The 13,337-nt window shown below is 43.1% G+C and overlaps 1 protein-coding gene across 2 annotated transcripts in view; it reads left to right on the forward strand.

Annotated features, from left to right (window-relative positions):
* tbc1d22a (TBC1 domain family, member 22a) overlaps window positions 1-13,337 on the forward strand; it is a 162,329-nt gene that overhangs the window by 47,351 nt on the left and 101,641 nt on the right. The window contains exons 8-9 of one of the 2 annotated variants that reach the window (XM_055906167.1): window positions 145-210; window positions 4,762-4,876. In XM_055906167.1, the coding sequence (XP_055762142.1) occupies window positions 145-210; window positions 4,762-4,876 (181 nt within the window). The remainder of the gene's footprint in view (window positions 1-144; window positions 211-4,761; window positions 4,877-13,337) is intronic. The other variant, XM_055906168.1, reaches the window with a different exon arrangement.

Raw genomic sequence — 13,337 nt, forward strand, 5'->3', positions numbered from 1 at the left:
GTTCTCTGCCGTCAGTACACGCCTTGGACCCTGAATCCAGTGCATCCACTAACCAGTGCTCTCTCTTCCTCTCTTCCCTCTCTGTGACGGCATATGATAACCTCGGCTGCTCTTCTGTTTGTGTTTTCTCTCTCCTCTCTGCAGATTCACATTGACATACCGAGAACTAATCCCCTTATTCCTCTCTTTCAACAAGCTTCTGTCCAAGAGGTGAGGCCTTCTATACAGAACACACTGACTACCCTGCCCAGGCAGTCAGTCGCCTACACCTAGCTAATGTATGACATCCTGTTCGTCGTCTTGTGTACACACTGCGCCACGCATGCGTGCACGTCTACTCACACTCTCTCTTGACTACTAAAGAGTGGAACCCGTCTGTTGTAATGGAATGTTCTTCAGTGCTTTTTTGTATGCACTCTGGTACGAGTCTTTTTGTTGCACTCTGCAATGAGTATTTTAGAAAACAGATTGTCATTGGATGTAATGGAGTGTGTCTGCTTGTGTGTTCTGCATAAGTGTGTTCAGTATTGCGAGTCGCACCCCTCTTCCGCCGTGTCCTCTGTTGGCCTCTACCTCCGTTCCCCTCCCAGGCCACACTACTACCTCACTGCTGCGAGAGAATACTAATGAATAGGCCAGCCGTCCTCACACACACCCGCCCCAATATCTGCATCTCTGTCTCCTTATACCTCTCTCTTTCGCTCTCCCTCGCCTATTTCTCTCTCTCTCTCTTCCCCTCTTCCTACTCTCCTCTTTCCTTCGTACTACTGTTTTCAATTTCTTGCTTTTAATTGGGGATCATTTTTTATTTCTGTCCCGAAATACGTTGGTATGGTGACGCATGCAACCGCAGAGCTGTCTAAAAGTCGACAGTTTCAGTCTCCGTTAGTTCTGATTGTCACCGTCTGTGTGCATACGGTGCCCGTAGAAAGTCAACACCTCCCTTGGATTTCTTCCCATTTTATTGTGTTATAAGTGGGATGAAAACTGGCCACTCGCATTCACTGTTTTCTTGGTAAGAAACTCTAGTGTAGATTTGGCTTTGTGTTGTAAGTTATTGTCCAGCCGAAAGGTGAATTATTCGCTCAGTCGCTGGTGTAAAGCAGACTGAAGCAGATTTTGCCTGTGCTTAGCTCCATCACGTTTCTTTTTCATCCTGAAAAACTCCAGTCTTTGCCAATGCCAAGCATACCCATACCATGATGCAGCCACCACCATGTTTGCTAATGAGGAGGCAGTTACTCAGTAATGTGTTGTCGGATTTACCTCAAACATAAGGCTTAGCATTGAGGCCAAAATTGTTATTCCTTTGCTGTGTTTTTTTTGCGGTATTACTTTAGTGCCTTGTTGCATACATATGCATGTTTTGGAATATTCTTATTTTGTGTGTTTTTATTCTTCTTTTCATTCTGTAATTTATGTCAAATCACTTCGACGTTGTTGATCCATCCTCCGTTTTCTCCTATCACAGCCATTTAACTGTAGCTGTTTAAAATCCCCAATGGCCTCATCGTGACATTCCTCAACAGTTTCCGTCCTCTCCTGCAGCTCAGTTCAGAAGGACGACTGCATCTTTGCTGTGTCTGGGTGGTTCAATAAATCATCCACAGCATAATTGTGCTTAATTGTACCATGCTTAAAGAGATAGTCGATGTCTGATTTGTTATTGGTATCCATCTACAGATCACTGCCCGTCTTTTTGAGGGTTTTGAAAAATGTGACAGATGTACGAGGGACAGAGGAAGGGGTAGTCATTCAGAATCATGTCAACCTCTATTATTATTTCACATGTAACGTATGTGATTTGGTAAGCTACGTGTTACTCCTGAACTCATTTAGGCTTGCCTTAACGAAGGGAGTGAATAGTTACGCAATGACTGTATTTGAGTTATTTAATTTGTATTCATTTGGCCAGAAAGTCATTTTCTTTTCACCTTTTACATTACAGAGTATTTTGTGTAAGTCAACGACAAAACGTGACAGTTAAATACATTTAAATCTCACTTTGTAACGCACCAAACTGTGAAAAAAGCTGAAGTAGGTGTAGGCTTTCTATAGGCACGGTATGACTCTCCTGACACCGGAAATGACTGACTAATGCAACATTTGGTTTTTGTTAGGCACAGACATGGAATCTGTCTGTCTCACCGCGTGGGTAGAGGTCTCTCCCTAAGAGACCTACAGCACTGGACATGAAGTTGGCCTCGGTGGACCACTATGGCTGTAGACATGCTGTTCACACATTAGCAGTGAGCTAATGGGGACATGAAGCTAGAGCGAGAGAGAAGCACACGTGTGTGTGTGTGTGTTTGTTCGCGTGCACGTGTGTCCGTACGTACATTTCTCCTTGTGATTTCCCTTGAGGCAATGTAGCACTGTGGGTGAAAAGAGAAGGATGAGGAGGGTGACAGGGGTGAAAGCCTAATGCTCATCCAAGCAAGTCGTGCTTTTATGCATGATCAAATTGAAATAATTCAGTGATAGTGCACTGAAGTATGCACAAGCTATTGGCTTAAAACGTACATAACTCGTCAGTCCTATGGTTCTTAGTAGGCTTTTGTCCCCTTTTTTAAATGATTTTCTTTTCATCTGAGAGCTGTATTGTAAAGCTTGCCTTATCCCTGATCTGTAATAGCCAAGCCAACTCTTCACTACTACATTTTTGGGCAAAATAACGGGGAGATCGGGGTCTAGTCTGCTGGCCACTCCCTGTCATTGATTCCTTGCGCTTGTGACTTGATGGGCAGCCTGTACACTGCATAACCATAACATAACACACTGTCTGGACCTAACCCTCACACACTGACACTGTTGAAGCCTGTCCTCTCCTGATTGACCCCCATCTAATCAGTTACCACTATGAGGTCAATGTACTTCATCTGTGACTCTGCTGCTGCTGTTGTTCCATTGATTTATTTAGAATGACTATGATTTATTATTCTGGCTTCAGGCAGTGTCTTTCAGCCTCTTCAGTCTCTTATTGAAGCTCAGGAGCTGCCTTAGAGTGGTCAGGGTGAAGGGTGTCTGCAAAGCAAATAAATGTATCATGTGTTAATGATTGGCCTCTCTTCCTCTCTCGCTCTCGTCTCGCTCTCTCTCATATATACTCACGCTCTCTCGCTCTCTCTCATATATACTCACGCTCTCTCTCTCTCTCTCATATATACTCACGCTCTCTCTCTCTCTCTCTCTCATATATACTCACGCTCTCTCTCTCTCTCTCTCTCTCATATATACTCACGCTCTCTCTCTGGCCATTGATTTCCTCCACCTGTTTTTGTGTTTAAGTTCCACCCTCTGATGGGCTTCTGACCATGAATTCTGGCTGCATGGAGATGAGGAGGAGCAAGAACGTGGGTTGTTTCAGGGAGGGAGAAGACCAAAAGAGGAGAGGGAAGGTGGGGGGAGGCAAAGGGGATGACATGGATGAGGAGGAGAGAAGGGAGGGTGGGCTGTTAAAAGGAGAAACTCACATTAGCACTCCCCCTTTTTCTCCCCCTTCTCCTCCCCACCCCACTTTGATAGATGTGACTTTGATGATGAAAGCAGGGGGGCAGGAGTAGGGAGATGTGAATCCCATACATGTCCATGTAACGGCATTTTAGAAGGGCACCGCCAAACCATACTAGCTAGCATAACACGCCAGCACCCCAGGCAGCCAACCAACATGTTTTTTGAGGCCGGGGGCGATCACAATTGTTTAGAAAAATGACAGAAACATGGCGTCCGAGAAAGCGCTCTGCACGTGTGATGCATCGCTTGACATGTCAGAACACCGGCACAGACATTCAGGGGCCAGACTAGAAGAGGGAAGAGAAAGAGAATGGAAATATAAAAATGCATTCCAAATGTCACCCTATTCCCTATATAGTGCACTACTTTTGACCACCATGCTCTGGGCCCTGGTCAAAAGTAGTGCACTATTAAGGGGGGGGGGGGGTGCCATTTGAGACGCGGATAATTTGGTTGATTTGCGCTGAACTTCAAGCCTCCTTTAATTCTTGGGGTCTGACAGCAGCAAGGTGAAACATTTAAGACCCACATAGACAGCCTGTAACGAAGATGGAAGTGTTTGCCTTGCAGAATAGATTAGAGAAAGAAGAAAAGAAAGGCCAAAAAGAAAGTTCTTGATCCAGCAGTAGTAGAGAGGCAGACGGGTCCAACCCGTCGATGAGAAATTGATGTTGAAGTGTCGTGTGTTCTTCACTTCCAAGAACCTCAATAGGACATTCTGGAACACGCTCCAATTCCATGTCACCGCTCACCATGCATGCTTGTCCTATACCTCTTCTGTCTAATCTCCTCACTTCTCTAACACAATCAAACCTTTTATGTCGACGATTAAAACATGCATTGTTTACAACTTAATCCGATATTGCTCTCTGATTTGATTGGTGGGCAAGGGATGGGGCTATTCTGTGTTGGTTTGAAACCATCGTGTGACCTTGTTAAAGGAAGTCTAACACATTAAAACAGACGTAAATCAACATTATTCGCTGTTGTTTTACATGGATTTTGTCTTCTGTAGCATGTCTGTTCCTCTTTAGGCGTATCGTAGATGGCTAGATTGACTTTATCGTCCTTGAATTGGACTTTAACTAGCACATTAAAACACGCTTACTTATTATACTCAATTTACAAATACTGTTGAAACAAAAGCTTGCGTATAATGATTCTGGAAGTAGCTTCCATGTTCCTCTATGCACTGTGCTCTATACACAGTGTGTGTGTGCTGACTATGTTCCTCCATCTGTCCGTCAGATCTTTGAGCGTATCCTGTTCATCTGGGCGATCCGCCACCCGGCCAGCGGCTACGTGCAGGGCATCAACGACCTCGTCACGCCTTTCTTCGTCGTCTACGTCTTTGAGTACATCAGTGAGTCCCTCGTCCGCCCTCCTCTTCCTCTGTCCTCTTCTTACTCCCTCCTCTCTTCCCTTACTGAGCGGAAGAGCCAAAGCCTAGATAATGTGTTTGTAGGTTGGTGAGTCCCTCTCTCCCAGCCGCTTCTCTCATTTAAGGGAAAAATCCAATTTTTCCTGCTTCCATCGCTGGAATAGATAGCCATAGACTAGATAGTAGCGTATGCGTTTGAATTCAAGTACATCAGTCCCTCCGCTTCCCTCACTCGAGGGAGTATCAAGCCGTGAAGAGATACCAGTTTAAATGTTTTAATAAGCTCTCCTCTCACAATAGAGCTTGCTTGGATCCCTGCTGTGTGAGTTTATGTGGTGTAAATTATTTGTTATGAATGTTTCATTACATTGAGGACTTACTGTTCTCTTGTGTTGTGTAAACTGAACTGAGCCTAAAACATTGATATGCTGAGAGTGACACATCTCAAATTGTGTGTGTGTGTGTGGGTGGGTGGGGTTAGGGGGAGTGTATGTGCACTAGCGTGCTTGTGTTCCTAGATGATGAATAAATGGCTGCTCTGCCACTCCAGGGGGTGCTCTAAAGGCATGGGGAGAAGGTGGGTTGTGAACCCGGGGGATTGCAGTTGTTTGCTTACTGAAGCGTGAACCAGAAATAGTTGTTTCTGTTGCTTTTGACTACCCTCTCTTTCCTTGTCTCTGACTCGGACCCCCGTCTCGTCTGTCTGTCTGTCAGATCCTCAAAGTCTCCTGGCCTGCTTGGCACTGTTTCTATGCATCTTCATGTGCTGTCTGCTGATGAGCCTTGAAAGCTTACAAAGCCAACAAACCTTCAAACGTGTTCCGCCTGACACGTAACACGATGGTTTGATGTGCTGTCTGTTGTTTTTGTTTCTGAGAGAGCGGGTAAGAGAAAGAGAGGGATAGAGCGATTTTGTGGTGTTCATGCTGGAGAATGAGCAGGCTAATTACGCTTACGCTTCTGTCTGAAGCTTTCTCTCGCTCGCTTTCTCCCCCCCCCCCCCACACACACACATACACACACACACACACTAACCTGTATACGCACACTCAGTTCAACTTTTGATGGTGCTGCGTCACAGCTAGCTGGCAGCCATTTATTATTACCCAGTATTCTATGGGGCCGAATGAGGGCTGACGTTGGCGTGAATGCACGTTAAATGAAGTTAGATGTTATCCCTTTCATTCATTTCAGTCATGCTGAGATGTTCACTCTCCATCACTTTTGGGATGAAAAGGAAGAACTCTCCATCACTGAATAAAGAAGAAAGAAGTCTGAGGGTTGGAGATTTCAGATATAATTGAAAGCTGTTAGTTTAGGACATCTCTCTCTGAGGCAGATTTTGTCTGTGTGTGTTGTTGGACTTGGCTTTAATGTCTGGATCTTGTCAGAAAGCTCCACTGATTAGCTGGAGTCAGTCTGTCTTTAAAGGAAATAGATGGGTTCGTACACTCCTAATTAAATGTTTTTTTCTTCAGTAGCATTTCACAAGGTGTTAGTACAAACCCTTACGGGACATTACTGTTGTTGAGGGCAATGCTGCTTTTGTATTGTAGCTGATTCTCATTAAATGAGTATTGAGGAGGAGGATGAAAGGAGGTGTGTGTGTGTGTGTACGTGTGTGTGCATACATCTGTTTGTGTGTGTGGTTTTTCAGCAGCGTTTGCAGTAGTAGCAGCCATAGTGTGATTCGTACTCACTGGATTGTGCTGGTTGAATCCCTGTGTGTTAAAAGATGCATGATGACAGGGATGTAATAGAAGGGCCAGTAAGTCACGCTGTGTTGTGCCTGCTGCTGTTAGGTACCATGCATTATAGAGCTCGCCAGCTTGTAGTCCTAAAACCCGGATATGAGTTACCTCTGGTTCATTCAGCTGCTCCTATGGGGGAAAGAATAGGGTTTTGGGATGAACACCGAAAAGAATGGCCGGCGTTAACACAGGCTTAGGAGATCTACGTTTTGTTCTATGAGATAACATCAGTCAGTTAACATGACCTTTATGAATTATGAAGCCTGTTGTGCTTTATGTACTTTAAAAAAATGATATAAATGCTTCAAAATTCACAAAAGGATGACTTTAGCTGATGAAGATTCTCATAGAACGAAACGTATATAGATCTCCTAAGCCTGTGTTTGCCACAGACCTTATTCTCAGTGATTATCCAAAAACTCCATTCATTTGCCCCCCAAAAAGATGCAATTGCTATTGCTTTCTATAGAAGAACAGAAGGGGTTTCCCCCCTTTGCTACGCACACACACTTATGCTCACACGTCTCTCAAAAGTGTAGGTTTGTTTGCGGTAGTCAGTAGGCCTACATAATGTAGCTGTAGCATGTTGGCTTTAGGCTTTTGTAGTGTACTGTAATACACTGCTTAACCTGTGTCACCCTGCCTGACCACTAGGGGCAGTGTTTAATCTACCTTCAGAAAGTATTCATATCCCTTGACTTAATCCACATTTGTGACCGACCGGCTCAATTCGGTCGTATGTAGCAAAATTTAAAATTATGTTTTTATTTTTTTATTTTTACATTGGATAAAAGTAGAGACTAGATAGTTGTAGAGCTAGAAACTTGTATATCATACACTACAGTAGAGGAACAATGGGAAAGTAATTCTGCTTTGAAACTTTTGGTAACTCCACTTTTGAGAAAATGGCCCTTGAATTTTTTAGTACACCTACTGGATAGCTCTTCTTTGTCTACACCCATTCTGCATCATTCACACTCTCTTAAGCCTTAGCTCAACCCATCTTTTTAAGGATTCAAACAGAGTAAGGTAGTGTAGTAAACAACCAAATATTTCAAAAAAATCCACTGTATCTTGTTCAATAGATAACCCCAATCACCCCCAACTAGATTCAATGTTAGCTAGCTAGTTTTGTATTCTGTACAGGCTTTCTTTTCACTCTGTCAATTAGGTTAGTATTGTGGAGTAACTACAATGTTGTTGTTCAATTCTGTAGCTGTTTTAAAGTCACCATTGGCATCATGGTGAAATTCCTGTGCGGTTTCCTTACTCTCCGGCAACTGAGTTAGGAAGGACGCCTGTGTGTTCTAGTGGGTTGCAGAAACGGGGTACTCATTTAAAATCATGTTAAACACTATTATTGCAAACAGAGTGATTCCATCTAACTTATTATGTTTTGTGCTGCTGCCATGCTGTGCTGCTACCGTGTTGTCATGTGTTGCTGCCATGCTATGTTGTTGTCTTAGGTCTCTCTTTATGTAGTTGTGTGGTGTCTCTTGTTGTGATGTGTGTTTATTGCCCTATATATTTTTATTCGTAAAAAAAAAAGGCTGTCATTGCAAATAAGAATTTGTTCTTAAATTATGTGACTTGCACATTTTTACCCCTGAACTTATTTAGGTTTACCATAACAAAGGGGTTGAATACTTATTGACTTGAGACATTTCAACTTTTGAATGATTTGTAAAAAATATTGAAAAACATAATTCCACTTTGACAAAATTTAATTCAGGCTGTAACACAAGAAAATGTGGAAGAAGTTGAGGGGTGTCAATAATTTCTGGAGGCACTGTAACACCAGAAAGAGGGGTAAAAGATGTGAGGAAGTTGAGGGGTGTCAATAAGTTCTGGATGCACTGTAACACCAGAAAGAGGGGTAAAAGATGTGAGGAAGTTGAGGGGTGTCAATAATTTCTGGATGCACTGTAACGCCAGAAAGAGGGGTAAAAGATGTGAGGAAGTTGAGTGACATGCTGTGTGAAATGTGAATTACCGTTTCCTCTGTCAGGGAAATTATTAAAATGTTCACCTGCACCAGGGTTTTTTTTCTCTCATCAACACCATCTAAATACGTCTGTCAGACAGGATCAAGGCTGCCATTCCATCTGCGTCTTCTCGTGTTGCCTTTGCTCTGTAGCAACGCAAAGCTATCGCTTTTTTTGCCTCTATTTTTGTTCCTTTGTTGCTGCTACTTTTCAAACAAATGTCTATCTTCCTTCCTTTGATGACGCAAGGACTAAGACGTTGTGCTTCATGCTGGAACCAGTGGGTTGCTCGGGGGGGGGGGGGGGGGGGCTTCATGATCTATATTGTACTATTATTTGTTCAACAGTAATAGCCTATGCATTATGTTGATTCCAGCTGTGAAAGTATCTGCCTCTGCCCTGTGTCGCTGTCGGCTGCCGATTTCTCTCCCTCTCCCCATTATGCGCACGGAGGAGGGAAAGATGGATTCTGAGAAGCAGAAGCGTAATCCCGTTGCTCAAAATGCGTTTGAGAGAGAAATACCGTTTTCAAGCAACTACTGTCTAGTTACAGTGAGGATAGTCATATCATTCATTTCTCAATATTGAGTTCATGGCACCACTTTGCAGCCAGAGTAGGTTAGTTTTTAGTTTGGTGCGGTGTATGCCATTTGCAGTGAGGAGGCCTATATCTGGAAAGTTTTTGTAGGACACTAGCCTACATTTAGATGAATCAATTAGCCTACATGGCAATCTAGCAGCAATGCCATATTTAGAGTTAGCAATCTAGATAAGGGTTTTGAGTTCCCACTTCTTCAGGTGGTAAGTAATATTGCCTATAAGCCAATATGCACAAATATGTTGGCAAATGCTTTGAAGAGCCCTGCCTCTAATTTAAAGTAACTCTCCATTTTTTATTTTATTTGTTATCGAGCAAAATAGTTATTATTTTTTGTCTATATCTCCCATATGTCCCTATCGCCCAGGTCTAGTATGGATCCTCTATTGGATTGGCTGAAGTTCTTTAGGAGAGGACTGATGAGATCTGGTGGTGTTTTTCTGATTGTCAGTGTGTGAGTGAGTGAGTGAGTGAGTGAGAGACTCCGTGCTGTCAGGAGGAAGCTACACGTGTTTCCTGGAAGATGACCTATGGTAGTACTGCTGGGCTTTATACAGGAGCAGTAGGGATGTCAGTACAAAGTGAATGGAATAAGATAATATAACTTGTGTGAGTGAGTGTAGGGGTCTCGTCAGGAGTAATTAAGGGGGCTGCAGCCGGCAGGAGCAGAGGCAGGGATTGGAAGAGAGAGGCTGAGAGAGGGACAGAGAAGGGAAGAGAGGGGAAGCAAGGAGCTCAGAGAGAGAAATCCCCCTTATTCGGATCCTCATTAGCTGTCGCAGAAGATATTCTTCCTGGGGTGAAGTGACTCTCAGAAGTAACTCTCATCTGTTTTTTACTTAACTTTTTCTCTACTTATATATTTGCTACCATGATTCGGGATAATCCTGAATGAATCGTGGATAATGATGAGTGAGAAAATAATGCTAACTTCCCTTATTGTGATGGTGAGAGGTTAGCATGTCTTGGGGGTATGATATTTGTGCGTCTGTAACGTTCTCACTCAACATTATTCAGGATTTCTCCGTAATTATGGTTGCATCCACATTAATGTAGAAGTGTTAAGAAATGTTACTCCAAAATGACACATTATTTTACCATTCATTTCTATTGGGCACCGAATAATCTGGAACAGAACCAAAACAAAGAGGCAAATTCATCCAACAGATGTGTAGAGTCACAAGCTTGATGTAGACAATGCGTGCTTCGAATATGGGACCAAATACTTCACTTTTTAGTACTTTAACACACGTGAGTTTGTCCCAATACATTTGGTCCCCCGAAATGGGTGGACGATGTACAAAAAGTGGTGTAATCTCTTAACGTGTCCCCCGATATTGATGAAAATACCCTCAAATGAAAGCTGACAGTCTACACTTAAACCTCATCGTCATGGTATCATTTGGAAATCCAAAGAGCTTGAGTACAGAGCCAAAACAACAAAAATGGGTCACTGTTCTAATACTTTTGGAGCTCACTGTCTTAAGTGAACCAGGTCTCTATCATATGTCCACTTAAATGAAATCCAATGTTATCGGTCACATCCACATATTTTAGCACATTTCTATTGCGGGTGTAGCAAAATGCTTGTGTGCACTTAAGAAATAGAAAATGATACATTTTGACGGAGCTGGCAAATACATGATGTATCAGGTTTCTATTCAGAATAATAAACCAGACATATTATAGCCTAGATCTGACGGCGTCGACACTGTAAGCTGACGCATAGATATGAAGGTTGGTTTCAATAACAGCAACAGAACACTGTGAAAGAAGGCCAAATAAGCGAAGAGAAGTCAACCTGCTCTGTTAGCAGTGCTATCCTAGCAAGTTGTTAGCGTGGCTGGTTGGTGTACGGTCTAGCTGACACTGAGCATCTCTGAGCTAATGTAAACGGCGCTGAAACCATTTGCCCATTTTAGATGCCCTATGAATATGGAGTTAGTGTCTGTGATCAAACATGGGGCACGATAACTACAGGCACCGAGAGAAGAAGAGGAGAGAAGGACCCCTGCTGTATCTGTATTTCTATTCAAAATCCTATTTTCCTTCAATTTAACCCCTAATCCTATCCGTAAACCTAAGCCTAATTGTAACCCAACCCCTAAATCTTACCCCTAAACTTAAAATAGCTTTTGTCCTCATGGGGATGTGTGAAATGTCCTCACAAGGGAGAATGTTACGTGTTTTACTACCTACCCTTGTGGGGACATTTGGGGATTTCAGGACCCCATGAGGATAGAAGAACAAGACAACACACACACACACACACACACACACACACACTGTGTGTGTCACTCAGCATCTGACAGAGGGAAGGGGATTGAAGGCGGAAGGAGGAGCAGTCAGGGAAAAAGCATGTTGAGGAATACAGTCAGCCTGGATGATAAACCATGTAGTCTAGAGAGGAATACACATCAGATTGAGCTTCAACGACAGCCCTGTTGGACTACTCCAAGCAAACTAGAGATGATGCCTTCCTACTAAGCAGAGAGGTGATTGAAGTCAACACGCTTTGATTGTGAGTAGGCCTATATTGTGTTTACACCATGTGATTTCTTACTGGAGACTTTTGATGTAAAGTCTCCTCTGTTTTACTCGTCTCTCCAGCAGTCTTTTAACTTTAGCCAGCTACTTTGTCAGCCACCACCAGGCTGGTTGAGTTTCTCCATGTGTAAGTGGTCCGTATTGACCTTGTGAGGATCATGTCTACTGTCTGTTCAGTCGGGTCTGGCTGTGGTTTGAGTTTAGTGTCAGTGGGGTGTGTTGGTTCTCTGTCGTGCTGATTGAGCAGAGGGTCAGTGGGGTGTGTCTGTTCTGTCTGTGTGTGTGTGTCTGTGGATTGAGCGGGGGGCCAGTGGTCTGTGTCTGCTCTGTCTGTGGATTGAGCGGGGGATCAGCGGGGTATGTCTGCTCTGTCTGTGGATTGAGCGGGGGAGCATCAGGGTTTGTCTTGTTGCTGAGTAGTTAATGAGTGTCGGTTTGTTCGCCGTCTCCCATCGCCAGGCGCTGATTCTTGCTGATTAACATTCTTTATTTGCTCTAACGAGTCATTAAGTAATTACCTCGGCATGACCACTGGCATTCACTGGAGGTTTTTGCCTCTTTCTTCCTCTTTCATCCCCCTCTCTTCTGTCGTTCTCTGGTGGAGTTCCTCATTGACCCAGGTTTGTGTCTAGTAGACTGATGTGGAAGGCAGGGAACAGTGCAGACACGTCGTACTTATTGGCAGTAGTAAAGAAATGTGCATCTGAAGTAGGCCTAGCATTTAGAAAGTAGACTCAAACTTTAGTTTTGTTTTTGCCTCTCTCTGCTCTGTTTTTAAATGATGAAAGTTTAGAATCGGTTTTGCCTTGAGCCACTTTTTTTCAACTTCTAACTTCTATAACTTCTGTATTTATTACACAGTACTCATATTTCTAGTTTATTTCCATTTAAATAATTGTTCTGAAATGCAGTACACAGTATCATCCTAAGCACAGAATAGTTCATATCACGTCTTTAAATATTTTCTTCAATAAGTTGATGGAGAAGCTGACTCATTATTCAAATGGCCAGGATCTGAAACACCAGATCTGATTTGAGACTTTCTCTGCACATTTTCTCATCATTCCTTATTCCATAAAATGCGCTGGAGCCCGAGAATGATTCTGAAAAAATGCCCTGTCAAGAAGTAATACGTTCACCATTAATAATATTCACGGTTATTTAATATTTTGGGATTAAATTAATTCCTCTACTATAAAAAGGCATAAATTGGATTTCGGCGCAGATTTCTCGCCATGAAAAATTGCTCCTTTATCATTTTGTCACCCCGCTGAAATCCGATGCACTTGACCTGATGCAATTGAGATTGCCTTATTTTTTTTCAAGAGAGACACGGTGCCATGCTACTTCATGAGTTGTTGCATCTTCCGCTCTTTCCATGTCAATTTATTTGCGTCAGTTTTAATTCAGTGTAGCTACTTCACATTTATCAATTTGTCAATTAACATTCCACTCAGCCTCGTAAGACCAACGCTGCGTCCCAAATGGTGCCCTAGTCCCTATATAGTGCATTACTTCTGACCGGGTCCCATAGGGCTCTGGTCAGAAGTAGTGCACTGTGT

This window comes from Salvelinus fontinalis, chromosome 39 (assembly GCF_029448725.1).
Source record: "Salvelinus fontinalis isolate EN_2023a chromosome 39, ASM2944872v1, whole genome shotgun sequence".
Taxonomy (NCBI): Eukaryota; Metazoa; Chordata; class Actinopteri; order Salmoniformes; family Salmonidae; genus Salvelinus; species Salvelinus fontinalis.